Source organism: Calonectris borealis, chromosome Z (genome assembly GCF_964195595.1).
Source record: "Calonectris borealis chromosome Z, bCalBor7.hap1.2, whole genome shotgun sequence".
In the NCBI taxonomy this organism is placed as follows: Eukaryota; Metazoa; Chordata; class Aves; order Procellariiformes; family Procellariidae; genus Calonectris; species Calonectris borealis.
Window position 1 is genome coordinate 50,641,817 of NC_134352.1, and position 27,097 is coordinate 50,668,913.

At 37.5% G+C, this 27,097-nt stretch overlaps 1 protein-coding gene across 1 annotated transcript in view; it reads right to left on the reverse strand.

The window, feature by feature from the left end:
• Nucleotides 1–27,097, reverse strand: part of CNTLN (centlein) — a 221,234-nt gene that overhangs the window by 62,372 nt on the left and 131,765 nt on the right. Inside the window, exons 14-17 of the mRNA XM_075136251.1 lie at nucleotides 13,945–13,994; nucleotides 7,363–7,454; nucleotides 4,027–4,547; nucleotides 1,241–1,415 (exon numbers count right to left, since the gene is read on the reverse strand). Of these exons, the coding sequence (XP_074992352.1) occupies nucleotides 1,241–1,415; nucleotides 4,027–4,547; nucleotides 7,363–7,454; nucleotides 13,945–13,994 (838 nt within the window). The remainder of the gene's footprint in view (nucleotides 1–1,240; nucleotides 1,416–4,026; nucleotides 4,548–7,362; nucleotides 7,455–13,944; nucleotides 13,995–27,097) is intronic.

Here is a 27,097-nt window from a genome sequence, read left to right on the forward strand (position 1 = left end):
GTGTTTGTCTTTCCCAGTAGGAACAGAGAGTAAATGCAATATAGGCAAACAGGAGAAGTACTGGCTATGTCTACACTACCAAGCAAGAGAGACCAGAGCCTCCTAGATTCCCTGCCTTGTATATCCTCACTTAGGAGCAGCAGGAGATAACAGGAGTAGCACACTGTCAGATTTTTACGTATATCATGTGCACCTGCTCATACTGCGTACTCTATACCAACAGATGGTTGCAGAAGAATTTCCCTTTTTTTCAGCTTTTCTGCCAGTAAAATAGATTTTTTGATGGAAACGCACAATCAAGAATATGTAATAAGATCAAAGAGTTTGTATTCGCTTTAAAATTTTGGAGACTAAGAAAATATAATCTGTTTTCAAACGCTTTATCACTATACATAACAGAATTTCAAACTAGTTTTCTAACAGCAGCAAGTTGTTCCGTGTTTCAGTATTGTTTCTTGAACTAAAAACCAACAATATCTGCTTGTGTTTTAAATTCCATGAAGTGATTTATTTGGGCAAACACAGGAGGGAAAAAGTATTAGATACTGTTCAAAAGTCCAAAAATGAGTCATCTGTTACAGATTGTATGGAGCCTCTAAAGACCTGGGAAACGACCAGCTGGTCCTCCTCTGTCAGAAAACAGCATATAGACATTAGGAATGAGACAAGTTCAAATCCCAGACAATGCATGTAAGTAGGCTAAGAAGAAGCTAAAAGCACGCTTTTCTCTAGATAGAATCTCTATCAGAGAGAGATAGAGCCAAAAGCATCTTTCTAAAATGCAGACAAGTCTTTCTGCACACACCAAACGAACTGAGAGGTGTTCCTGCTTGATTTGTCAGCACACCATTTTGCTAGAGGGGAGGAGGGGATGTTGCTGTTTCCTTGTTATGGGGTAGGTCACCCTGTTCTGTATAGCTTTTCTGATTGAAAGAGAGTTTAATAGGATGTCTGCGGCATTCTTTGTCTGGACTATGAGACAGCAGGACTAGCTTACAACAGCTTTACATTTTTTAATCAGCTTTTGCACTCCTGACACCCCCCCCAAATACTTCTGCAGACCAATTGTTCAGAAAATATTCTAAATTATAATGAAACTACCCATTGAATATCTGGAAGCAGATTTTCTTTTCAGTTTTCAACAAGAGTCAAATTAATTAAAAGGGGAACAGCATTGATAATACTAACTATTAAACTTCAACACTCTGCACAGAAGAACAAAACAAGTTCTATTACATACCTTTTTATTATAATGCTGGTTTTTGCTTTCTAAATGAACAATGTTGCAGGGCTTTTGACTATCTTGTATTTGCTTTTTTCCCTGTTGTTTACTTCTGTCTGGCAGTGGATTAATGTTTTGCACTGTCTTCACAATCACTGTTTCGAAACTTTCAGAAGTTGGTATTTCAGAGTCACTGAAACAGCACATTCAGGAAAACAAAACAAAATAAAGCTAAACGTTAAAGGTTCCAAACAGCCAATGCTTGAGCACATAGAAAACCACACATGCAAGAAAGAAGAGAAACTAATAAAAAATCCGAACAGTACTACGTTGACTTAGTAACAGATGTTTACAAATACGATAAAGAAGAAACCTCTGAAACTGTCTTATCAAGTTCTACCCTGTCAAATGGAATCTCACCCTGCACGGAGGCCTGAAACTTTAACTGCTTCTTAAAGGGCAGTTTTTGTAACAGCTTACAGAAGTGACATACATGAAAAAGTACTTGATAGTACTTCTAGTCTGTGAATGGCTCACAAAGATATACTAGGTTTCTACTTTCTTTCATTTTCACATTTGATAACAAAACAAACAAATGCACCGTATTTCACTCAATAACATTGTGTTTCAATTGAACTTTATTTGTAGTGTTGACTGAGACAAACTCAGAAATCACTCTCACTCAGTGAAATGTCTGCCTAGCACCCCTTTAAAGTGCTTTTAAATTCTGTAAGCTTGGTAGTCCTTCTACTGAAATTGCCTGCCATGCAGAGAAACTGGACCTGAAACTTTCATTCTACTTCAAATTTTTCCTTAAACTTGCACTCAATGTGCTCTTAATTTCCGTTTTTTCACTGCCTTGCCCCAGATTATCACTTGTTTTCTAATATTCAGTGAAGTCTATCTTCAGTGAAGACTCTATGAAGTCTTAGATATATAATTTTCTACACCATCAGTGGCTACTCATCACCATTTGTGCAAACCGATTTGTAAGGGAATCCCTTGACAGAAGGTAATTTTGATTTGTTACTTTTTAATCCAAGACATTTAAAAAGGCACAACTGAGTTCACATTAAGTTGCACCATCACAAAAATCAATGGTTTAGAGATGGAGGCTACTTAACCAGAGAAAAGGCGTCAAATTGAAGAGAAGAGTTCATACAGAAATATGTTCATACTTTCCAAAACCTATCCTGACACACACTGGTATGTCTTATTGATTGATAAGAACAGAAATCAATGTAATAGTTTGAAGGTGCTGCAGTAGCACAGAGATACTTCTAACTACATACTTGTTTCCCTCACCTGAATGCTTTCAAGGAATGTTCTATTTAGAAAATGGAAGGCTTGAATCTAGAAACTCAAGAAACTCTAGCTGTCTAGAGACAGCTACTAGTGATAAGGAACAGTATTTATTAATAAGTAGAAGAGGGAACTAAATGAAGATATTTCCCTAATTTGTTGAGAATGACACCTTGAAACATCAGCTTCAAAAATGCTCACTATTCTACGACAAGAATTCCTTAACCTGACACTTGTACAATTATTGAAAGTAGTATTTATGGCTAGCCACAACAACTGAAGCCATACAATTACTTTGCACTTCACTTCAAACTCAAATTGCAATGACAGTTTGTTTGTGCAATTTTGTTCTTAAAAAGCAAAACACAGTAAATTAAATAAAAAGCTCACTAATGGCAACAGCAAAACACCTATGTTTTTTGTAAAATCAGATCTGCAATATTAAATTAAACAGAAAAACAAACAAGCTTTACATTAATGATAGCAACTGACAAATTACTTGGTTCTTAATTTGTTTTCTCTCTTAAGATACTGTGTTCAGGAGCCCCCTATTTTGCATGGGGAGAAACAGCAGAAGGGCTTAATTTGCCACTGTTGATTTGCTCCATGTGATACATAAAGCCAACATGAAGCCTACAAAGACAACTCCGTTGTCTTTACTCTTTTGTCACCTTCTGTATATTTTGGGTAAGTACAGGCTTGAAAAATCATCTCTTAGGACAAAGTATTGAAAGACAAGGTATGATACCCATTTACCTAATGATTTAGTGCTGCCTCCCCAAGTATGTGTGGACAAATAGAAGCAGAAGCAAAAATTCTAAACGTTTATGAAGCTTGCCAGTGCAATTTTTTTCAATGAGCCTTGTGACTCATGACTGGGACTCTATGCAGTAAAAATTACCTTTAAAGAACTGATTTTTAACCATCATTCAATTAAAGTTAGTACAATGACTGTGCATAAAACATACATGAAATAATTAGTGTGGATGGTTCTTAATTTAAAGGATGTTAAACAGCTTGTAGACATCTGCTAGCAAGCTGAAATGGGTCATTCAAAATTTATCTAACTAAATTAAGGGGAAAAAATGTTTCTCCTCCCGGGTCGGCATGTCACAAGATAACTAAACCGACTTAGTAGGCTTGCCTGGGAATCCTTAGCTGTCAGTGGTGAATATGCAAAGGGCCAGCAAATTAAATCAACCTGCCAAACTGTCAATTTCAAGCCTCATGACTGCATGAAAATAGCATCACTGGAAGAAATCAAGCATTGCCTTCTTTTGGGTTTCCTGGCACCTATTCAAATACTCATGCAGTTGTGGCTAATTTTGCATGCAAATTTCAGTCAATAAGCTCAGAACAAGACCTCCCAAGATATTTCAAAGGATCTGACAGTATTTTTTTTGAATACCAAATCAACAGTAGTTGAAATTCAATCTCCATTTGCTAGTGCTTTACATATGCACAGTGTCCCCTCTACAGGGCTAAGTTAATGAGAGCCGTACCTGCTTTCACTCACATCCTCCCAGCCGTCCTTACTGAAGTTCTCAAATACATTACTCATAACCTTGATGGACTGTTTGAGAAAAGCTCCATGATGTCCCAAAGAACTCTTTTTCTTGGCTGTTTTTAATTTAACCTTGGTGCCTGTTATCTTGCAATTACATTGCCCAGAGGTTGCCACTGCTTTGGCTTCATCCAGCAAACATTTCAGCTCCTGCACTTGACTCAGCAAATCTTCATTTTCATTTCTCAACCTGTTAGCTTCTGCTACTTGCCTCTTCAGAGAGGTAGCTTCTTTTTCCTGCTCATCAATCACTAACTGAAGTTCTGCTTTGTCTTTTTTTATTTCACAAATTCTCTTAAGTAGCGTTTCCAGCTCTCTTTCTCTTGTGTCTGCATCTTCCTTCTGCACTTTTAAAGATGCTTTCAAATCATTATTCTCCTTCAATAAGTCTGTATTTACTTTCTTCTGTTTCTTTAATTCCCCTTCAATAGCTTTGAATCTTCTTTCTAGCTGTTGTACCTAACAAAAGCAATTTTAGCATTCATAATATTTCAGCCTATCCAGTAGGAAAAAACCTATGTTTTCAAATGTATTTATTATATGACAATAATATTACATTAAGCACAAGGACAAAAGCAATCTATAGTCCTTAATTTAAAAATAATTCTAACGTAGTGCAGATTAAAACATTTTAGCTGCAATAATACAGCTGTTGAACAAAGGGCAGATGGTAAAAGAAGTTAAAATTCCAGGCAAAGTGACACAGAAGTTTAAGTATGCTAATGAACCTTCCTGATGCATCTTGAGCCCATTACTGAGTTGGTTATACATACTAATTGAATTTAAAAAAACATTTTCAGAAGGAAAACTATTTTGAAATACAGACAATACAGCTATCTAAATCAACAAGTTCTTTCAACTGTTGTAAATACACAAATTAAATATTAATTTGATCTTCCAAAAACCCCCAAACAAATCATAGCAAGAGATATCAGCACCTAAAGAACATGAAGGCTGAAATGTATTTTCTATTCACAGAAAGGGAAAATCTATGCTATTCCAATGAAGCCACTTTACAAGCTTCTCTTTTATAGTTTGAAGAAGCATATTCTACCTGTATAGGATGCATATGCTTTGTTTGCAAAGTCCTTTGAGGTTTACACGTATTCAAGGGCATTAACAATAAATGGATTCTCAGTGTTCTTCTGGAATACTTGTTTAAAATTACAACTAAACCCCACTATTTCCAGAAATAAGGGGCAATTTTAATTTTAGCAGATACTAAACCAAACATCTAGTCTGTGAGATTTCCCCAGAAGCTTGCAAAGGGCATCAGAGTGTGTTTTGTGCTCAGTAACCACTTAGTCATTTTAGAGAAATATTTTTGGTTGGTTTTGTACAAGCTCCATCCCCACTCTTTCACTAGGGGAAGTGCCAGGTGCTCTAGATTTTTCTGGACATGGGTAGAAAAGACTATTTTTCAAGGAGCTATAGTGGAATGCACATGGCCAACTTCAGCTACTCACCTTGTAAAATAGTGGCCAATTCCATCACTTGTAGCAATGTGAAATGTCAAAACTTGCTTTGACATTGAAAATATTGAAACCATAGTATTTCTCAGTAAATGCTATATGTTTTCACAAGGACATTTTGCCAATGCATTTAAATTATTTTAAAAAATATGGAATTATTTACAAAGTGGGTACTACAGATTTGATTCAGATAAATGAGAGGTCTTAATGTACAGAGTAAATTATGGCAAGAGCTGCTCAAACTTCATATATATTTGTGAATATGATATTGAATTTAAGAGTTTGATAGCAAACCTTTAATATGCACCGTATCCATTGCTACCTTCCTTTATGGAAATTCATAGCATAACATAAAGTTATTGGTTGAATTTAGAAATAAAAGGGATTTTTTCAAATGCTTCAATGAAGCCAAGGTTTACGATTAAAATCATAGTTTGTACTTGTTAGACCAGTATCTTTCTTCAACCACCTTCCTAAACTGAGATTCTGTTATTATTTTCTCAGTTCTTTAAAGCAACCTTTTGCACTCACTAGCACTTAAAGTCATGTGTGACAGCTGGAAGGAAACAAACAATGAATAGCTTCTACAGCTATCCCTAAGGTACCATCATAACGCTGTATATCCATAGAGATAAAAATTATGTACTACCTGGCAAACAAAATTATAGTTCTGAAATATAGATGATAAGCAAGCATAAACTGTGTGACATTTCAGATGGTAGCATTCATATTATTTCAATTACTCACTCTACCTTAAGATAAATGAATGTGAGCACTTCTTATTCTGTGTGTTATTATTTTAACATGATGTTTGTCATTCAGTAATAACGAGATGACAGCCTTCATTGCCTGACCATATGGCAAGTGTTACAAGTATATGCAATCACATCATCTGCTGTAAATTACCATACTTCCTACAAGTTAATTCACAAATAAAAAATAGACAGACATACCCGAACTGACATTCAAAGTTATAGATTTGTGTTTATTCAACTTATGCATGCTTTTAAAGATTTATAAGTAATTAAACAAATATTGTTTTGCAAAATGACAAAGAAAAGGCATGATACTGTTTGAAGGATGTCTTTTCTTTGCAGCACACAAAACATATGGTAAAATACAAGTGAGCCCTCTTAAGTGAACACCTGTTAACATACTAAACTACTTGTGTATATTACAAATATCAATACAAATAGCAACTAGTTAAGAACATCTTGTTACTGTATGAGGTAAAACATGTAGAATGTTGAGCAGTAAAGATTAAATACTCATCATATTTGCTAAGCCAAAGAACACTAAATGCATACAGTACTATCTTGTGAGAAGAGTGATAAACCCACATATGTAAAAAATATTTGCGTATGAAATGTTGTGCTAAAATTTAAATAGAACAAAGAGTGGATTTATCACTGTTATGCACCAATTTTATTCTGTAGCAAGAGCTCCACAGAGATTAACACCTGATATCATGTAAAGTTAAATATTCAGCAAAAGAAATGAAGGTTTCTGAACTTAAAAGTGGTAAAATGCTAAGCATATGTTCCTTCCAGTTTAGATAATTTATTAGCTTTTAATATTATACCTCTAAACATTCTTTTAATTTTCTCTGACATTAACCATGTTTATCTCACATGACACATTCACAGCTACTTCACTAGAATTCCTTTCTGACACAATTTTGGAAATCCGCATTTTTGAATTAGGAAAGGAAAATCATGGCCTAAATTTATGAGTACTGACTTATATATATATATGATTCTTATATTAAAATTTAGATCTGTTTGCTGGGGTTGGTATCTTACCTTCTGTAACATCTGATGTGAAACTTCCTTCACATTCCTCTTTGGAGTACTGTTCTTGACCCCTTCATCTTCAATGAGTTTAAAAAGTGGCTCTATCAGAAAATAAATAATACATCTCTATCAGAGAATAAATAAAATACATTGTTACACCTAGTATTTCACTAAAACAATACCTAAACATTTTAAGGAAATGCATTCTTTACTTCCGCAATTATTTATAATGTGGTCTATTTTCTTGACAAGCCTTCTGGTCAGTTTCTAAAGAGTGACCTCTTTTCAAAGTGTTCTGTCACATAATTATGAATCTTTGTAGCATCACACTATGTTTTTTTCAGAGTACAAGCTTTTCAAAGGTACAATAGATCTGCAGGTTAAAGACGCTGTACTTTCATTCCAATTTTTATTCTTTTATAGACTATTCCCTCTATGCCTTAAAAGCAGAATTCATTGCCTTTTTATCTACACAGTCACTACCAGTTTTGTTCTCTAGGTCTTGTCCCCTGCTAGGAGGATCAGAGTGATTGGTGAACAAAGCAAACAGTAATAGAATTAGGATGGATGAAAACTTTAAACCCCTTTTTTTCTTAAGTGAAAGATCATGTACTTCACCAGATAAATCACACAAATCATTCCATTGTAATACTGTGAATTCATAACAGTTAGAAATTGATACAATTAATGAGAGTGAACATGACTCTAAGCATCACTCTCAGAGACAGCTATGCACTTTAGGTACTAAAAATCCCACAAAAAAAGACAAGTTAAAAATTAGATCTATTCATAGAGAAGAACGTTAAGAAAAAGTTTAGAAGTACTAAACTGCTCACAGAAATGAGCAATTACACACCTCAGAAGGACTTTATCTTAGAATATGAAATATTAGTTAAACAACAAAAAATCCCAAGACTGTAAAAACACCACAGTATTCACATTCCTTTTCTTGCCCTTCTTCCCCCCAAATTAACTTAAAGAATTAATCTTAAGGGATAAATATCTGTGCTAGATGGTGGAGGTCTGCCTTAGAAGTATCATTTCAAACTACAAGCACACACTGCAGGTCACTTAAAAACTTTTGATTTATAAACAAAGCAACTGTAGAAGAAAACAGTGTTACTCTCTGTAGATTCACAATCCTCTTGATATAAACAGTGACTAACAAGTTTGTTAGAGTGAATTAGACCTTTCTTTTGTCTTTGGAACATGTCATGGCCAATTAATACTTCTGTATTCATGAAATAAATGGAACACTATTCTAAAGATAATAAAAGCTGAAAAAGGTAAAACTATGCATCTGGGGAATATGTACCTTTACCTTGATATTAATATGTTAGTTCCCATGTTATTTCAGACTACAGTCCCCCAGCACAGTGGTACTGCATACATTTACAACATTCTTTAAGTAACACACAAAGATAATATGAACATGCTTTTCATCTTTTTCTAAATATTCACTCATTTGAATGTTTGCCGTAGCTTTTATATCAGCATTTACTGTACTCCACTGAAAAGAAAAATGATTTCCCATATTCAAAGAAACTGATCAAAGCACACAAGGTGTTATGTTTATTATGTGGATGTATTAAAATACAATTTAAAACTCTCTCTATAAATAAGCATATTATATGCAGAGAATAAAGAATACTACTGCAAAATAGATAGAAAAGACTATACATGTTCAGTATTATCACAAAAGTCACAAGTGACATAAAGAAAAGCCAAAGGTCACTGATGCATAACCCTTTCTATCGAGCAGGAAATAAATGGCCTATTCAGCCCCCTTCTCCCCTCCTCCCTTCTAATTGTTATGTAACTGTTCAGAGGAATTGATTCGGGAGGCAATGAAACAGCATTGCCTATAACTGTCTGTCTGTCTATGATAGCAGAAAGATTCATCGTACCAGTCTACTCAGCAAGCCGTACGCTCTACTCATCATACTCCTACATAAAAAAATACCAAGTTCTCCCTCAAGGAATAGACCCAGAAGTCATAAACCCCACTATTTTCAGTAATAAAATTACTGTGGTCTTACAGAAGTATAGGTATGTCCTACTGAGAAAACAGAGTTAACTGCCAGCTTTAGAAGTAACACTTAATTCCTAATTAACAGTCACCAAATCTGATGATGAGTTAGTTTTGCTCTGCTGCCAAACTAACTGCTGCCAAAATGGGACTTCAACTATGATACTACAGTTCACCGTTAGTATTTGCAGAAAGCCTTCCTAGACAAAGAAAAAAGTATCTGTTTCAAAAAAAACAGAGCTGTGTATTAGTCACTCACAGAGTACCCACATGAACCATCAAAAGAACGAGATTTTTGCCTCCGGTGTGCACCAGGTGAAGGATTCCCCTGACAGACAGGAGGTGCCGTGGTGCAGAAAGCCACTGTGTTACTGACTCCAGTGATAGCCACCCATCCGCCCAAGGACCTGCTAAGTTTGAAACAGCCGGTGGGAAAAATCACGGTGAAGACCAGAAGAAGGGAATGCCATTCTCACACATGAGCTGGGGACACAGTAGATTCAGAAGAAGTCTCATAATGCTTCATACTGCCTCCTTGAAGAAATAGAGGACCAACAGTTTACCTGCTTTTAATAAGGCACTTGCTATTTTTCTATATGGCATTAGATGGATCCACTTTCCTGCTTTCGGAGGAAATGGCATGAGTACCTGCCAAGACATTCTTTACATTCACACACAAATAATGACATGAATAGCATGAATAGTGAATTTGAATTTGATGACTCCTGGAAAATAACTGGCAATGGCAAAAGAGACACCTTGGACAACTGAATCAGAATGGAAAGAAATTGGGAATGGCAGGAGCAGAGTTTCCTTTTCCCCTGACCTCCTTCATCTTTGACCAGTGGGTTTGAAAAACGATACGGAAGAGCAACAAAGCTATCCAGTACTTCCTCCTGACAAACACAACTGATACCTAATCAAGCAAGAGAATAGAGCTTTTTTAATACAGGGAAGCTCAGCCACTTTTTTCAGAATTTATCCTTTGATGTTAGAATGCCTGATGGGAACAGGAACCTGCTGAGGTGAAAGTGAATTCCAACATCATTGATAAGTTGAGTAAATTCATGACAGGTTTCCTTTCAGAAAAGAAAACATATTTACTAAGAGTGTAAACAAAGTGTAATTAGATCGTATCAAGTTTGGATTCTCAGCAAATTACAGGTAACAGACCTGAAGTTGTACTTTTACTTGGGAAGAGGAAGGCATTTAATACCCATTTTAAGGCAAAGGGTGTACACGTTTTCCTAGCACATGAGCAAGGATTGCTCATATATACTCATTTATGCTCAAAGATGGACAACCAGCTTCAGTCATTATGGTCTTCTAGAAAATGTCAACCGATTGGTAAAAGTGTCCACCAAACTGCAATACCCTAGGATTTGCAAGGAGAACAACAAGGAAATTAGTTTTTATAGACTGGGTGAGCAACTATTTTTTCATACTTAGAATTACAGAATCATTAAGGTTGGAAAAGACCTCTAAGATCATCGAGTCCAACCGTCAACCCAACACCACCATGCCCACTAAACCATGTCTCTAAGCACCTCATCTACACGTCTTTTAAATACTTCCAGGGATGGTGACTCAACCACTTCCCTGGGCAGCCTGTTCCAAGGCTTGACCACTCTTTCAGTCAAGAAATTTTTCCTAATGTCCAATCTAAACCTCCCTTGGCGCAACTTGAGGCCATTTCCTCTCGTCCTATCGCTACATACTTGGGAGAAGAGACCAACACCCATCTCACTACAACCTCCCTTCAGGTGGAAGGTCTCCCATCAGCCTCTTCTTCTCCAGGCTAAACAGTCCCAGTTCCCTCAGCTGCTCCTCATAAGACTTGTGCTCCAGGCCCTTCACCAGCTTCATTCTCCTTCTTTGGACATGCTCCAGCACCTCAATGTCCTTCTTGTAGTGAGAAGCCCAAAACTGAACACAGTATTCGAGGTGCGGCCTCACCAGTGCCGAGTACAGGGGCACGATCACCTCCCTGCTCCTGCTGGCCACGCTATTTCTGATACAGGCCAGGATGCCGTTGGCCTTCTTGGCCACCTGGGCACACTGCCCGCTCATGTTCAGCCGGCTGTCAACCAGCACCCCCAGGTCCTTTTCCTCCGGGCAGCTTTCCAGCCACTCTTCCCCAGGCCTGTAGCGTTGCCTGGGGTTGTTGTGGCCGAAGTGCAGGACCCAGCACTTGGCCTTGTTGAACCTCATACAATTGGCCTCAGCCCATCGATCCAGCCTGTCCAGGTCCCTCTGCAGAACCTTCCTACCCTCCAGCAGATCAACACTCCCACCCAGCTTGGTGTCGTCTGCAAACTTACTGAGGGAGCACTCGATGCCCTCGTCCAGATCATTGATAAAGATATTGAACAGGACCGGCCCCAGTACTGAGCCCTGGGGAACACCGCTCGTGACCGGCCGCCAACTGGATTTAACTCCGTTCACCACAACTCTCTGGGCTCGGCCGTCCAGCCAGTTTTTTACCCAGCGCAGAGTGCACCTGTCTAAGCCGTGAGCCACCAGCTTCTGTAGGAGAATGCTGTGGCAGACAGTGTCAAAGGCTTTACTGAAGTCCAGGTAGACCACATCCACAGCCTTTCCCTCATCCACGAGGCGGGTCACCTTGTCATAGAAGGAGATCAGGTTGGTCAAGCAGGACCTGCCTTCCATGAACCTGTGCTGGCTGGGCCTGATCCCCTGGTTGTCCCGCACATGGCTCATGAGCGCCCTCAAAACTAACCCCTCCATAATCTTTCCCAGCACCAAGGTCAGGCTGACCGGCCTGTAGTTCCCTGGATCCTCCTTCCGGCCCTTCTTGTAGATGGGAGTCACATTGGCAAGCCTCCAGTCGTTCGGGACTTCCCCAGTTGACCAGGACTGCTGGTAAATGATGGAGAGTGCCTTGGCAAGCTCCTCCACCAGCTCCCTAGGTTGGATCGCATCCGGCCCCATAGGCTTGTGAGCATCGAGGTGGCATAGCAGGTTGTTAACTGCTTCCTCTTGGATTATGGGGGGTTTATTAATTGGTAAAAGTTTGGAAATGGCTGGAATCAGCTCAGTTTTATGTGCTAACAAAAAGTGTTGCTTAATACATATCTTTGGACTTGATTTTGTATCTTAAAAAAATTTTCTGTTCATCTAAATGATACCTATAACAACAAATGCTGGAAAAGGTAAATAAAATTTGGCTAACACACTTCACTAGTAGTTTAACCCTTCTTCTCAGTCCCAATATAACAACAATTATTCATCATACCAATAACCAAATCAGAAGTGTGTATCCACCCACACACTTTTAAAACAGGATATGTTTTAATCTGAAAAGATAATGAAAAAAGAAGGAATAAAAGACTAATTGTTAAAGCACTAAACATGTCAAGAACTGGCAGTTTCAGGGATCTGACTGTGTTTGAAAACGCATGGTTATTGCTCAGCAGGCCCTCAACTCCTTCTCGCTGCTGGTTGCCTTTCCACTTCTCTCTGTGCAAAGACTGACTAAATTGGCAAAAACAAAGAAGTGATTTTTAAAGTCAGTATTTGAAACCTCCACTAGTTCCCTTCAGATCTATCTGGGGCTATGAAAGTAACATATAAGAAGTAACACGAGAAACTTTCAGTCTTCAGCAGCTGGATATTTCCACTTAGTTTTATAGATGCTATAAAACAAATTTAAAATTAAGGAAAAAAAAAACCTTTTTTTTTCATTCAAGAGGCCAACATTATCACAAAAAAAGAAAACAGCCAACAGCAGAAAATTGGGATAAAGAATGGTAAGGCTTTATTGCTATAAACATGCAAAGTACTTCTCCAAGTCTCCTACCCCATTTCTTTGCACAACACTGTGCATAAAGAATTCACCACAGGTGTTACACCCAGCTGGACTGTAACTACGCACTCTTGAATACTTCTCCCAGGCCATTCAGGAACAGCAAATAATACAAAGAATCAGAGGACTGATGGAGAGGCAATGGTAACATATTACTTATCCGACTGACAAAGACCCATCTTCAGAGAACCATCAACTATTGTAAAGATTGTAAAGATATAAAAGAAATATTAATGATCAATTCTTATAAGAGTTCCACCATTCTGAATTACTTTCAAATTCACATACTTTGTGAGACTAGTATTAAAAAAGAAGTCTGAATGAGCATGAAATTTCTGTATCACTGTACCTCAAAACCATTTCAGATTCTGGAGAAAGCTTCATAACATATAAACACGGTTTAGATTTTACACATAAATATTTATATGCATATACATAGATATTTTAAAAATAAAATAATTAACTAATTTTATATGTAGTATATACACATAAGTTGCAAACATACCTACGTATAAAAATTGTCATTGATTTAACAGGCATGTGGAGAACTTAAGGGTAAACATACTTTGAAATAAGAATATGTATGGCCTTATGCTTACAAAATACACCTTCAAGATAAAGAAATTAACCTTTGGAGAGAAAATAACTTTAAAATTAATATTTTTAATGGACTACATATACAAAATACTATACCTTCCCTTTTTTGTTGTAAACATTTATTGTATTGTGAACTTACCCACAGATTGGTGTACTTTAATCTGATCCAATTCTTCTTCAAGATTCAGTCTACAAAAGAGGAAATAAAAAAGTAAGAACCACAGAACAACCACATAGACGCCACTAAAACCATTAAAATAATTAAACCAAAACCATATCAATACATTACTGGGGAAAAAGTCATCAACACCCAGGAATTAGTTCTAATTTGATGACACTTAGCATACTTCAAACATAAAGAGTCATTTGTACAACAGCTGATTAAAATTTATAAATATAATGTTGTAACATACACTAAGAAGTTTCAGCTGGTCCTTTTTAGGTACGGAAATGCCTGAGATGAAAAGGAAATCAGTAGGAGGTGGAATCCTGTTACGAGGGGAATAAGTATTCAGTCTCAGGGGAAACCACCAGCTAACCTTGTGCAGATATGTCTTACCATTCTTCTTTATCCAGTGACTATTTGAGAAACTTACTAACAAAATCTCTCCTCCCCTCTTCCAGCCCTCATCTATATTATTACTGTAGTTTATTCTGTAATATCAACCAGCTAAGGTCTGTACAACAAAGCATCTGAATTACTGTTTTTCATTTTATTAAAATTACATACAAATAAAGTTGTCAGGATACCAATGCTAAAGTTTCAGAGTCAGATTGGGAAATGCTAGAATGAAAGTCTTTAATTTAAATGGTTCATTTATACTTGTGTTTGCTGACACAACCTTTAGTTATATAATTGCACGCTATTTTAGCAATAAGACCCCCACCTATTTTAGCCTAGGATCGTACAGCACACAGAACAGAAGGCAGTCATTTAATATGCAGATATTGCTTAAAATATAACCTCATATCCTATACAAATACACATTACTCCAGCTCTGTTCTGAAGGTTGGATTGCTAATTTCCTCACAGCCTTTTCTGCTGTACTTTGAACAGCAGCACCTAACTGCTTCACAGGAAATTTATGCTTTACAAAACCCCTCTGAGATAAGGCACAAAGAAAATCGGGCCAAAATATCTGCTAACCTAAGGAAAGGGATTAAAAAAAAATGGTCTTTCAGTATACACAGTATTTTAAAGCACATTATATGTTTAATGCATCTCTGACTCAGCTGTAACTCTAAACATTGCAATTCACATCCCACAGTCTCACATGAAGTACAAAGAAAATGAGAAATGTGAGAAGTTTAAGTAACTTGCTTTGCATGACACATAAGACTCCAGATATTTTCAGGATCACTCAGCTGCCTTCACAGGTTGACTTTCTTTGCTCTTCTTTCATTCTCCATGCCTCAGTCATCATCAATTTCTATAACACAGACTACAGTGGCCTTTACCTCCACACTGTCCTAACTGCTCATAGCACGTTTTTTTTGCACTGAATGGCAAAACACTTCCTTGAAAAAACATTCTCTGTTTATGTAATTAAAGACTGTATTCAACATTACATGAATACAAGGGAGTGAATTAAGGATAGTTTAGAATTCTTCCTGCTTGAACCTCTATCTTCTGAACATATTCTTTTTCAACTTTAAAAATATTATTTAAATGAACACACATTTACACGCATATGTACATACATACTGCCTCCCTACACGCTAAGTGACAAGCACACAACGATAATTGTACAAGATTTTTAAAGAGTTAACTTTTACACAAAGATTTTTTTTTTAGAGTGAGGAAAGACATGCAGAAGTAAATAAATAATATGAAATAAGTGAAGGGGTAGGTTTATAGTCTGAATATCTGAAGCACTTCCAAATAAATTCGTTTGTATTTGTGAAATAGTCTCCAACTGAAGTTATGATATATCTAAGCTGGAAATATTTCAGGCAAGTCTAGACAAGAAATTACGACGTGTAATACAAGATCCAACCCATACAAGTCAATGACTGGCTTGCATGAACACTAGAAATGCCTAACTGGGTTAGACCAGCGCTGGGTCCATCCATCACCAGTGCTCTGTCTCCAGCAGAGGCAAAAGCAGATGCTACTCAGGAGAGAGCACAAGCCTAACAATTTCTGCAGTTTGAGCCCAATTTTCCATCCTAAAAGAGGCACATAAGCACGACCCTTTGTTTCCTCTGCTTTAACTGGTTCCCTGTTGCTAAAAGGATCTTTCATCCAATCCTACAGGAATGGAATTTCTTTATAACCTTTCATGTGGACCCTTGTCAAAGGCAGTTGGAAAATACAGATCAGATTTTAGCCACATGGTTACTGTCACCCTTCTGCAACTCCAGCAGGTTAATGAAGCAGGATTTCCCTTTACAGGAGCGCCACTGATGCTTCCCCAACAAAACTGTGTTGATCTGTGCTCAGCGATCTCTCTCCCTCTCCATTTTTTTTAAATTCTTTTTTCCCCTCTTTTTCCTAAAGACAGACTGCCATCTTCCCAAGTATGGAAGCAGTCAGGCTCACTGGTCTGCAGCTCCCTCTGGAGCCCATTTTGTAGATGAGAGTTACAGTGGCAACCTGCCAGTCAACTGGCACAGTGGCTGTTTCCAATGAGGTTGCAGTTCAGTAATTTCATACTTCAGTTTCTTCACACCCCTCGGGGTGTGAAGATATTAACATCACGATATTAACAAATAACTTATCTACTTGACCTCATAATTGCTGTACAGTTACTTCAAATAGATCTAACACCTTTGATCTATTTGCTATGAAGAATACATGAGGTTTTGGCATCTTCTTAGCATCTTCAGTAGGGAAGACTGATGCAAAGATTCACTAAACTGTTCTTTTATGGCCTTGTAAATCCAGTGTATCCTTTTACACTGTGATCATTAAGCAACCTTACAAATTTTCTAACTGGCTTCTTTTTCACTTTATTTAAGCAAAATTTTACTACCACAGCTTAAGCATCTTTGAAAATCAGTTTCAAGAGCTTTGTTAGCCTTCTCAACTTTCCCCTTGCATTTGTCCTGCCATTGTTCATTAGCCTACCTCTTCTCACCAATGTAAGCTTAAGTTTTAAATGCTGACGTTTTCTCTGCGAAGACCACAAAAATTTCCCCACTGAGTCTTTACAGAGAGTATTTGGGTGGGGGTTGGTTTGAGTTTTTTTAAATTTCATTTTTTTAAATCACATATTTCAGCTGGGTTTCAGCTACAGTACCTTAACAGTCTCCAACTGTTCATAGGCTTTCTGTACTGCTTGTTCTAGTGTTTTGGGGGTTGGAGGTTTTTTGACTAGTTGTTTCATTTTTATGTGGTTCCCTTTCTGGAAAGTGAATATCCTCAGGCCAATTGATTTGGTCCATTCTCTTCTGGTACTATTTAAATCTAATTTAAAAAAAAAAAAAAAAGAGGCAAAAATCACATGAACCCATCTTCATAAAGGATGAGGGATGAGATGTGGGGAAATACAGGAAAGTTGCAGAGTAAGTCATCCTGGAAATCATGTCCAGCTACCTAATGGACAAGAAGGTGATTGGAAACAGCTATCATGGATTTACCAAAGCAAAATTTTGCATCTGATTGCCTCTGTAAGGAAATGACAGGCTGTAAAAATAAAAGGAGAGCAGGCAGTGGTGTATACCTTGAATTTGGCAAGGCATATGAGATGGTCTCCCACCTCCTTATTGCCAAATAGTTGAGATCTGAATTGAAAAGTAGATAAGGAGGCTGGAAAATTGGCTGGACTGTTAGGCTCAAAGGGTGATGATCCGTGGTGTGGAGTCCAACTGGCAGCTAGCAATTAAAAGCATCCCTCAGGGATCCTTACCAGAGCCAGTATGTTTAATGTCTTTATTAGCAACCTCAAAGATGGGTTAGAGTGCCTCTCAGCAAGTTCACAGATGATATATAAAACTGAGGGGAGCAACTGATACCTCACTAGAGGGTTGGACCGCTGTTCAGAGAGACCTCACAGGCTGATGAGAACTTCATGAAGTTCACCAACACCATGAAGTCCTGCCAGAATAACCCCTCACAACAGGATGTTCTAGAAGAGCATGGCTAGAGAGCAGCTTTGCAGAAAAAGTGGGGTCCTTCAGAGGAACAAGTTGAACATTAGGTAGTGACATGCCTTTGTGGCAAAGGCTAACAACATACGAGCTGTATAGGCAAGCGTATAGTCAGTTGGTTTACAAAATTGATTCTATTCAGCGCTTCTGAGACTGCATGTGTGGCTGTGTCTAGTTTTGGGCTCCTCCAAGAAAGACACTGACCTACTAGATTAAGTCTAGCAAAGGAGTACCATGATGGTCAGGAGTTGGGCGTCATCATTTATGACGGCAGGGTGAAAGACCTGGGTTTATTCAGCCCTAGGAGAAAGGAAGATTTTATTGGTGTCTACCTAATGCAAGGGTGACAAAAAGATGGAGTTTGACTTTTCCCAGAGGAGTACAGGGATGGGATGAGAGCCAATGGACACAAGTTAGAATACATCAAATTCCAACTAGATATAAAAGGAAATTGCTCATTAGGCTGGTCAGACCCTGGAACAGTTGCCCATAAAGGTTCTGAAATCTCCATTCTTGGTCTCCACCTCCTTATATTTGTAAAGTATTTCCTTGTTCTGTGGCTTAATATGCCAGTCAACTACTGTTGACAATATTTTAAAACAGCTTTCCTTATCTTTTGTGACCTCCCACTACCAACATCCAGTTCCTGCTATCCTTAAAAAAAGTCCCTTTACTACAGGAGCATTTTTCATGCAAGAGGACATTGTCACATCAGCTAGATGGCAGATCTCATCTCATTCATGGTCTCATCCAAGAGATTAGATTCCTCCTTGCAAGCAGGATGTTCTCCTTTCCCAAGATTTACGCTCTTTGCAGCAGCACATATAAAACATGTCTTATATGTAGGTAATCATAGAATCATTAAGGTTGGAAAAGACCTCTAAGATCATCGAGTCCAACCGTCAACCCAACACCACCGTGCCCACTAAACGATGTTCCCGAGCGCCTCATCTACACGTCTTTTAAATACTTCCAGGGATGGTGACTCAACCACTTCCCTGGGCAGCCTGTTCCAAGGCCTGACCACTCTTTCAGGAAAGAAATTTTTCCTAATGTCCAATCTAAACCTCCCTTGGCGGAACTTGAGGCCGTTTCCTCTTGTCCTAAATGTAATCATACATGTCACACTAAAACAAACTGAATAAATTGCATTTCACTCTCCATTGCAGGGGAGACTGATACCTGCATCCTGAGCTTAAATTTTTTTTCGATCTGGGGAAGCTTACACAGGTATAGCCTCCCTTTTTGAACCAATTACTCTCATCCTGCCCTATCCTATCTAATTAGTTAGTTAGTTGGGTTTTTTTCATTTTTTCTAATCTCTGAAGCCTGACAATCTTCAGTTCGCAATCTTGTTAAGTTCTGAATGCACAGATTGGACCACTCAAGGCCAACAGAGTTAGCACTGAGCAAATTTCTAAGTATTTAACTCCTTTGGGAACAGATTCTCTACTGATTTTTATTCAATCTTTTCTTTCTGAAAAACAAACGTAATACAACAAAACCTTCAAGCTTTATTTTCTACAGAATTTTTATAGCAAATATAGTGCTAACAGAGAAAAATAAAAATATATAATCTGTATGGTCTTGATACATATTACATTCATTATACAAAATCAGAGGATGAAAAAGGAATGTACAAGTAATTGTGGCTTTTTATCATGACTGTGTGCAGGCAAGTGTTTTTTCACTATCACTCATAAGTCTTTTTGCATTTCAAGGCAAAAAACAGAGCAAAAATTGCAATGTGAAGAACCACATAGAGAAGCAAGTAGCTCTTCTTTTCTGTTTGTTCACAACTCAGCAGTAAAACGTGCTTTGACACATTTGAGTATTTTTGACATGCTACTCTAGCTAGAACTTGTAAAAAAAAAAAAGCACCTGTATATGCATTATAACAAAAAATACACATCTAGTTCAGTTCTCTAAAATTCACCACAAAAGTACTGTAGCTTGCATTTTTTGCTACAAGAGTGCAGCTCAACAAAAGGGAGGGAAGGGTGCAATGTGGTCTTCTTGAAGAGTACAATTCTTTCCAGAGACTGTATGATTGTTACTTTTCCCAAGAACAAGTGAACATGATCAGTTGGAAGAAGCACCAAAGAAGGGTCAAGTACGAACTTTCTAAAGAGCAAGAAGGGACTCCATGGAATTCAAGGTAACTGAAGAAGTCAAAGAAAACTGCTGAAGTGTAATGCAACACTGAAAGAAATGACTCAACCTGAATGAACATAGTGGCAAAAAACAGGGGTGGGAGGAGGTATTTTCCTTCCAGCCTTTCATTTACTCCATTATCTCCCTCAGTGTCCCATCACACAGATGTGCCAAGCTAATAGGTAAGAACTGATTTATCTTTATGAACCTCTCCATCCCTCTCCAAAAACTACTTCAAGTGGGTCTGAAGATAAACATCTGTGTGTTTTTTCCCCAAAAGGGGGATTGCCCTTAACAGACTACGTCTGCCCCACCAGTCTTTTAAATGATCTATGTTCAACTCTTTTACAAAGCAGATTAGGTGCTTGAAGAGACCTGTGATCCAGTTGCATGGATTCTAGTGACATGAGATGCTTCCCTCACTTACTGAGGGCGAAAGAAGGATTGCCTTTGCAATCCTTCAACTCAAAGGATCAGAAATAAGCTTTGTGTGTGGTAATGCAGAATATTAACCTTCTGGAACTAAAGAGTCAGAACAGCAGTGTCAAAGTTCAGATACTGTGAATAACAGCTTCCAATACTATTTTAGCAGATGAAGTTAATATTTGCTGTAATTATCTTAAGCATTTGCTCACTGGATTTACTGCATCATTTTTAGCATCATTCGGTTTCAATTAACACATCAAACAATCGGAAGAAGAAATGTGCCAGGTTTTGATCCTAACTGAAAGGGGATTTCTCTGTGCATTGAAAAACTTGTGTTTGATTTAGCAAGTACTGAGCAAAGGGCATCGTGTTTATGTCATCTGAAAAGATCCAAGACATAAACTGAAGCTGAGAGATGGCATCTTTGAAGATATTTCTACAGTGGAAAGGTAGTTTCTGTGTAAAGTGTTTCTAGCTGATTGTAGTCTTGAGACATGGATTTTGAAAAGAAATCTTTGAACATTCATTAGTACATGCCTCCTCCATCTTTTGACGGTAGAAATGCTGAGAGTTGAAGATGTTTCAAGAGTAGGCAATTCTGAGGAGTATGTATATTTTAGATGCCTTATGTTAATCTCCACTTCACTGTGCTTCTAGCAACTTTTTTTAAGACTCCTCCACAAATTTCACATTTTACAATTACGTACAACTACAAGCTTGACTTAAAAAGAAAAGAAAAAATAACAGCATACTTGAAACCTTTTGTATCTGATATCAAATAATTTTTCTTCTGATAAATCCAGTAGTTACTAAACAAAGTGAAAGAAATTATAAATTTACATTGCGCATTAGGTTAATTATCTTTCCTATTTCAGATCACAATACTGAGTGGCGTAAGTATTTGAGCACAATTGTTTTCCCAGTAGGGAAATTCAGCCATGAGTGTATTTAGGAGCTGTAGGAGAAGAACAAATCTACAAAAATTTGGAAGCAGTCAACTGTGTGCTTTGTAAAGTAGCAACACAGAACACGGAGGATGCTTTCAGTTTACCCTTTCACAAGTCTCCTAATGACAATGTATCAGTTGACAAGCAGGGTGCTTTCTAGTCCTCTTTCTCATACTACGTATGTTTTTGTTTCAGCAAGCAACTAAAATATGTAGCATATGAAATTTATAAATCAGCATTTTTCAAGGAAAGCTGATTTTCTGCCTTTTTAAAACTGAAATTGTTAAATTCTATGGTTGTATTTAAGTTTGTGTGTTATTTTCAGTCAGCACCTCATAAACATAATCTCACTATTATGTCTGCTATTACACAATTAAAAACTTCAACCTTCTAAGCATTTTACAAGAAACACATTTTAAGCTCCATTTGTACAGGGAAGAGCTAGAAGCTGAAGTTCATTTAGAGATGATACACCTGTACAAAAGGAGGAATATGCTGTATGTAGGTATCAAAGTGCTGCTAAGCAAACCATATGCAATAGCAACAAAAGAAAAAACTAAACAAGTAAGGAATGAACATGGAGAAACTGTGCGGTCCTGTAGTTCAGGTTGATGAACCAGGAACAAAAAAAAAAAGAAAAAGAAGAGGCCTATGGAAAAACCCAACTTAGACCACAGAAGTGATTAAGGTTCTAAATTGCATACATACAGCCATGTAGAATTCCAAAGAAAGTCTACAGTAATCATAATAGGAAAACAAAAAACTTTTCTTTGGAAAAAAGGGTTTGCTCTATAGACTCAGAAAAGATAGACCTTTGAACCATAATTCAAGAATGAATGATGGGATTTGAATACAAATGCCTGTCAAGAGGAAAGAAAACCAACCTGAGTGCGAGTATAAATTGATCACTTCTAGCTCAAGATAAATTCACATCTTTGCACCTTTTCTCCTAACAAAGTCAAAGGCTACTACTGCGTTTTAAAGTCTCTGTCACATTCATGCTGTGTATTCATTCTACTATGTAATTCAACTTTTAAAAAGGGAAGTTCCTAGGATATAATTTAAAACAATAGAGAGATACCAGACATGACCTTTGTGCAAATGTTTATCAAATACTGTGAAGTATTCTGACAACTTAAACAATCTTTTATATCGTTATGTGCAGTAAGTGAAACCTTACAGGGTGTTGAAACTCCAGAGTTCTGTAAATAAGCTCTTAACCATTAATAAATTGATGAAAAAACCTAAAAATAGAAATAAAACTTAACTAAATTTCAATGTGTTTTAAAAGCAATAAAAAAACTGCTCAGAATTGTCTCTGAAAATTTGCATAAAACATCTTCTAGCTGTATACATGAATAACCTTAGGCAAAGGAGATTCATTACTACGAATACCTATCAGCAATCCAGATGAAAAGAAAGTAAGTAACCACTTAGTTAAACTTCATTAAGTTTCATTAAACTCAAAGTCTAAACTCATATCTGCAATGGTAATGCTAACACAGTGAGCCACTTCTAAAAGCTTGCAATGTTGAAATTGCAATTATCACTTGGCCTGTATCTAGATGCATTCTTTACACCGGCTCATTTCAGTAAGTTCACTTTGGGTTTTTAAGCCGAAAAGGCATAAAACGTTTTCAAAACATGGCAAACAACTCTTTTTCTGATGGCACTGGGAAAGCCTTTTCAGTCCTGGTTAGTTTATAGTCAAGGTTTCTAGATTTCTAAAGAAGACTGTATAACTGAAAAATGTACGCTGAAAATTTACAGTAACACCCTACCAAATTTGCCGATAACGAAGGTTACATGAGTGACTTACATGATTGCTACTTCTAATTTTAAGAACAAATACACTAATCCTATATTTATTAGATGAACAGAAAATGTTATTTAAAATATGTATTCAGCTCCCACACACACTTTTCTGCTCAGGACCATTTCTTAAAGAGGGAGGAAGAAAAGACTGGTTTTGCAATGTGCTTGAAAGAGCAATAAAACTAGTGGACTGAAAAAAATCCAGAATTTATTACTCCTTCCAGAAAAATGCCTTGCTATTATTTACACTCAAATGTTGCATTTTCTAGCAGCTTTGCTAAGTTCAAATGATAGCCCATGAGATGGGAGAGAAGTGACTTAAAGCCATACAAAACCTAGACACTGGTGTACTGCTTTTCACCTTTATGCAGACCTGAAATTGCCTTATGGCCTTGAGCGTTCTGCACAGAGAGGCTGTGCTGCTTGTAAGTATATCTGGTAGAATTTGACTCTATTTCGTCAGTAATTCTCTCTCAACAATAAGTATTTTCTTATCTAGTTCCAAAACAAGTCCCAAAGAGACGTTCTGAGAACATAACCTACTCCAAAATACTTTTAAAGTTTACGCTGTTGACAAGAAACAGTCCAGGCCAGCAACAGTCTTAGATGCTCTAGATTACATGGTCAGAGAACAATTTCTAACTCCTTCCTACCCAAGGAGAAGCCATTAAGTCCTTGAATTAACAAGAATCAGCACCCTAAATTAGCAGGAATCTACTGGCACTTCCTAGAAGACTGTCAGTATCTTTTAATATGGTAGGTCAGATGTAGAATCATGTCTTTGTTTTCATATCCCGAGAACAACCTCAAAGTTCTTTGTTTACTATCAATACCTTCATGAAAGTCATTCTTCTTCCTTGTAACATATATATTCCAAAGGCACCAAGAGGAGCAGGAAAGCACACATCATCCTGTTTTATCTACCAATGCTTCATTTCTATTCTCCAACTATGATTGCCACAGCCTCACTTGGCAATATTAAAACAAGGATGGTAAGCCATCAAGGGAGATCAAATCTATCCAGCTAATAGTTTATGCTGGTATTGCATACATTTTTAAAGGTACTGACCCACAATTTTAGTATCTGCTCTTTCCAGTATCACACAATATTCTGAATTCTATTTTATGGCAATATAATACTTCTGATTACTTCTCCATTATTTAGTTATTTTTATAATACTCACCCATTTGGAATATAGGAAGAGGCAGAATAATAAGAACTGTGCTATAGAATCAATTTTGCCAAAAGAGTTACTTCTGATTTCTTTTAGATTATAGCTAGGCATCAGCAAGAAATTCTCTGTAACAGTTGCTTACTTATCAAGTTACTAGAATAGGCGAAATGCTCATACCATCTGCATATAAGCAAGGCTTCTGCAAAATACACCTCCTTGCTAGAACAAAATTTCCTAGTACTCATCATTTTTAATTGTCAGCAGTTCTAAAGATACCATCAGGAGCCCTCACACAGCTCCAAATCTAAGGTACATACACACATGCGCACTTGGGTCTCAATGCATTGAAGAAAAGGTGATTTAGTAAGATAACCTGAACTATAGCATAAACTTTCTCTCTGCACTTACCAGTTTAAAGGGCTCCTTCCCTCAAGAACCGACCCTAGGTTAACCATTGCCAGAGGACTCTAGCTAGTCCTCTAGCAAACCACTGCCTCCGGGGTAATACACATCCCGTAAGTCAGCTATTGCTCATCAGCAGGTTTCAGCATTCACAGGTAGGGCCAGCAGGAGACTCCTACGCTCCTCTGCATACAGATAAAAGGAATTAAGAGAGCAGGCTCATGGCAGTCTAAAATAAACATCCAAACAAACAATAAGACTTTTTTTCCATTTGTCCCAGGGAATTTTATCTGGAAAATAAAACCAAGCAGAGAATCGCATTTCTAATAGAGCTGAATACATAAGAAGGAATAACCCACTGAGGAAACCGACTCCTTCCCAAGGATTACAGGTTGTAAGATTGCAGCAGGATGACTCTTTGGAGAAATAAGCAGAATCAACCACAATCTCCTAATGCATACTGTTGCTGGTGTGGACAGATATCAGGGGGCTAGTCCAGGGGCTGATGCAGTCAGGGAAGCCTTCCTTTGAGTCCAAGAGGTTAACTATTGCCTTTTCAAATGTTTTCCTCCAGAGTCATGGAAAATTGTTAAAGACTGGAAAGCCAAATTAAGAAGAAAATCAGACAGAAAAAGACTGCTACGCAAGCTTTGCATGCTCTTTATCAGGGTCCTTAAAAAAGGACAGTAGTGTTGCTTATTACAGTAACCAAAATAAGTAAGTTTTAAAGACAATGGGTCAAAGTAGTGCCAGGGAATCTTTTCTTATCCAAAGCTTAAGCCAAATAGCCTAATAAACCTTGCAAGGAAAGTGGTACAGCAGAAGAAGCTCTGTTTTCTTCCCTTCAGAAAAGAAAGGAGCTTGAGAAGAAAGACAAGAGATGAACACAGAAAAGTCTTCTAGATAAGCAAAACTGAATTGTACTTTCTGTTCATAAGTCTTCAAAAATTCTACTCTGTAAAACCAGAGTAGAATGCACAGGCACATTATGCATACTTTTGTAAATAGCCCATACAGAAAATACAGGAAGATGCTGTCATAAATAAGGATGGGGGGGGTATGATACGTCATAATACAACCACTGATTTTAATCTTCTACTACTCAGAAAATGTTTAGAGTCATGAGAACCAAGCTAGGCAGAAACTTTATCCAACTTTTACATGTGAAATACTACTCTGACAGAAATTCTTCCATTTGTTCCTACAGCATTATGATTCAAGAACATTTGCCTGCAGTAAGGGCAAAATACGCTCTTTTCATGGGTTTGTATATTTATGTGTCAACTGACAGCCTTGGGAGGTGAGAGTAAACCTGGGAACAGGTGTTTGATCTAGACTGTGCAAGAGAGCAAAAACCATGACATATGCCTGGGGATAACGCTGCCAAAAGAAGAGTAAAACAAAAAGTACTAGCATTACTTACATTTTGTGAACATTCAAACTATCCAGAATGATTTACTGTAATTCCTTTACAGGAAGAAAATTGTAAACTTACAGTTTACACAACGAAACTTGTAGTCTTAATTAACCAAGGAAATGGAATATTTGACTATACAGAGTCATTGAGCTATCTATCTTACTTTGTCCATTCACTTCCCAGAAATATGTCTTTATCATTATTGTTTCCCAATTCCGCCATTTATAGGATGGATGAAAATTGCAGGAAGCGGTATCTGTTGGTGCTAAGTAAAGTCTCCCTGATTTACAACCCACATTCAAGAGTGAAAAAGGATAAAAGCAACTCCCCTCACACCAATCCAATGTCTGTTCACATAACAAAAAAGTGAACAGTGTCATAGTTGTCAAGAATGAGTTTTGAGATATATTTCAAATTAATAGTCACTCAAAAACCAAAGATGCACTAATGACTAGTGACTACAATAGTTTCAACATAGAATCACAAAGGTTGGAAAAGACCTCTAAGATCATAGAGTCCAACTGTCAACTCAACACCACCATGCCCACTACACCATGTCCCTAAGTGCCACATCTACACGTCTTTTAAATACTTCCAGGGATGGTGACTCAACCACTTCCCTGGGCAGCCTGTTCCAAGGCTTGACCACTCTTTCAGTCAAGAAATTTTTCCTAATGTCCAATCTAAACCTCCCCTGGCGGAACTTGAGGCCATTTCCTCTCGTCCTATCGCTTGTTACTTGGGAGAAGAGACCAACACCCACCTCGCTACAACCTCCCTTCAGGTAGTTGTAGAGCGCGATGAGGTCTCCCCTCAGCCTCCTCCAGGCTAAACAATCCCAGTTCCCTCAGCCGCTCCTCATAA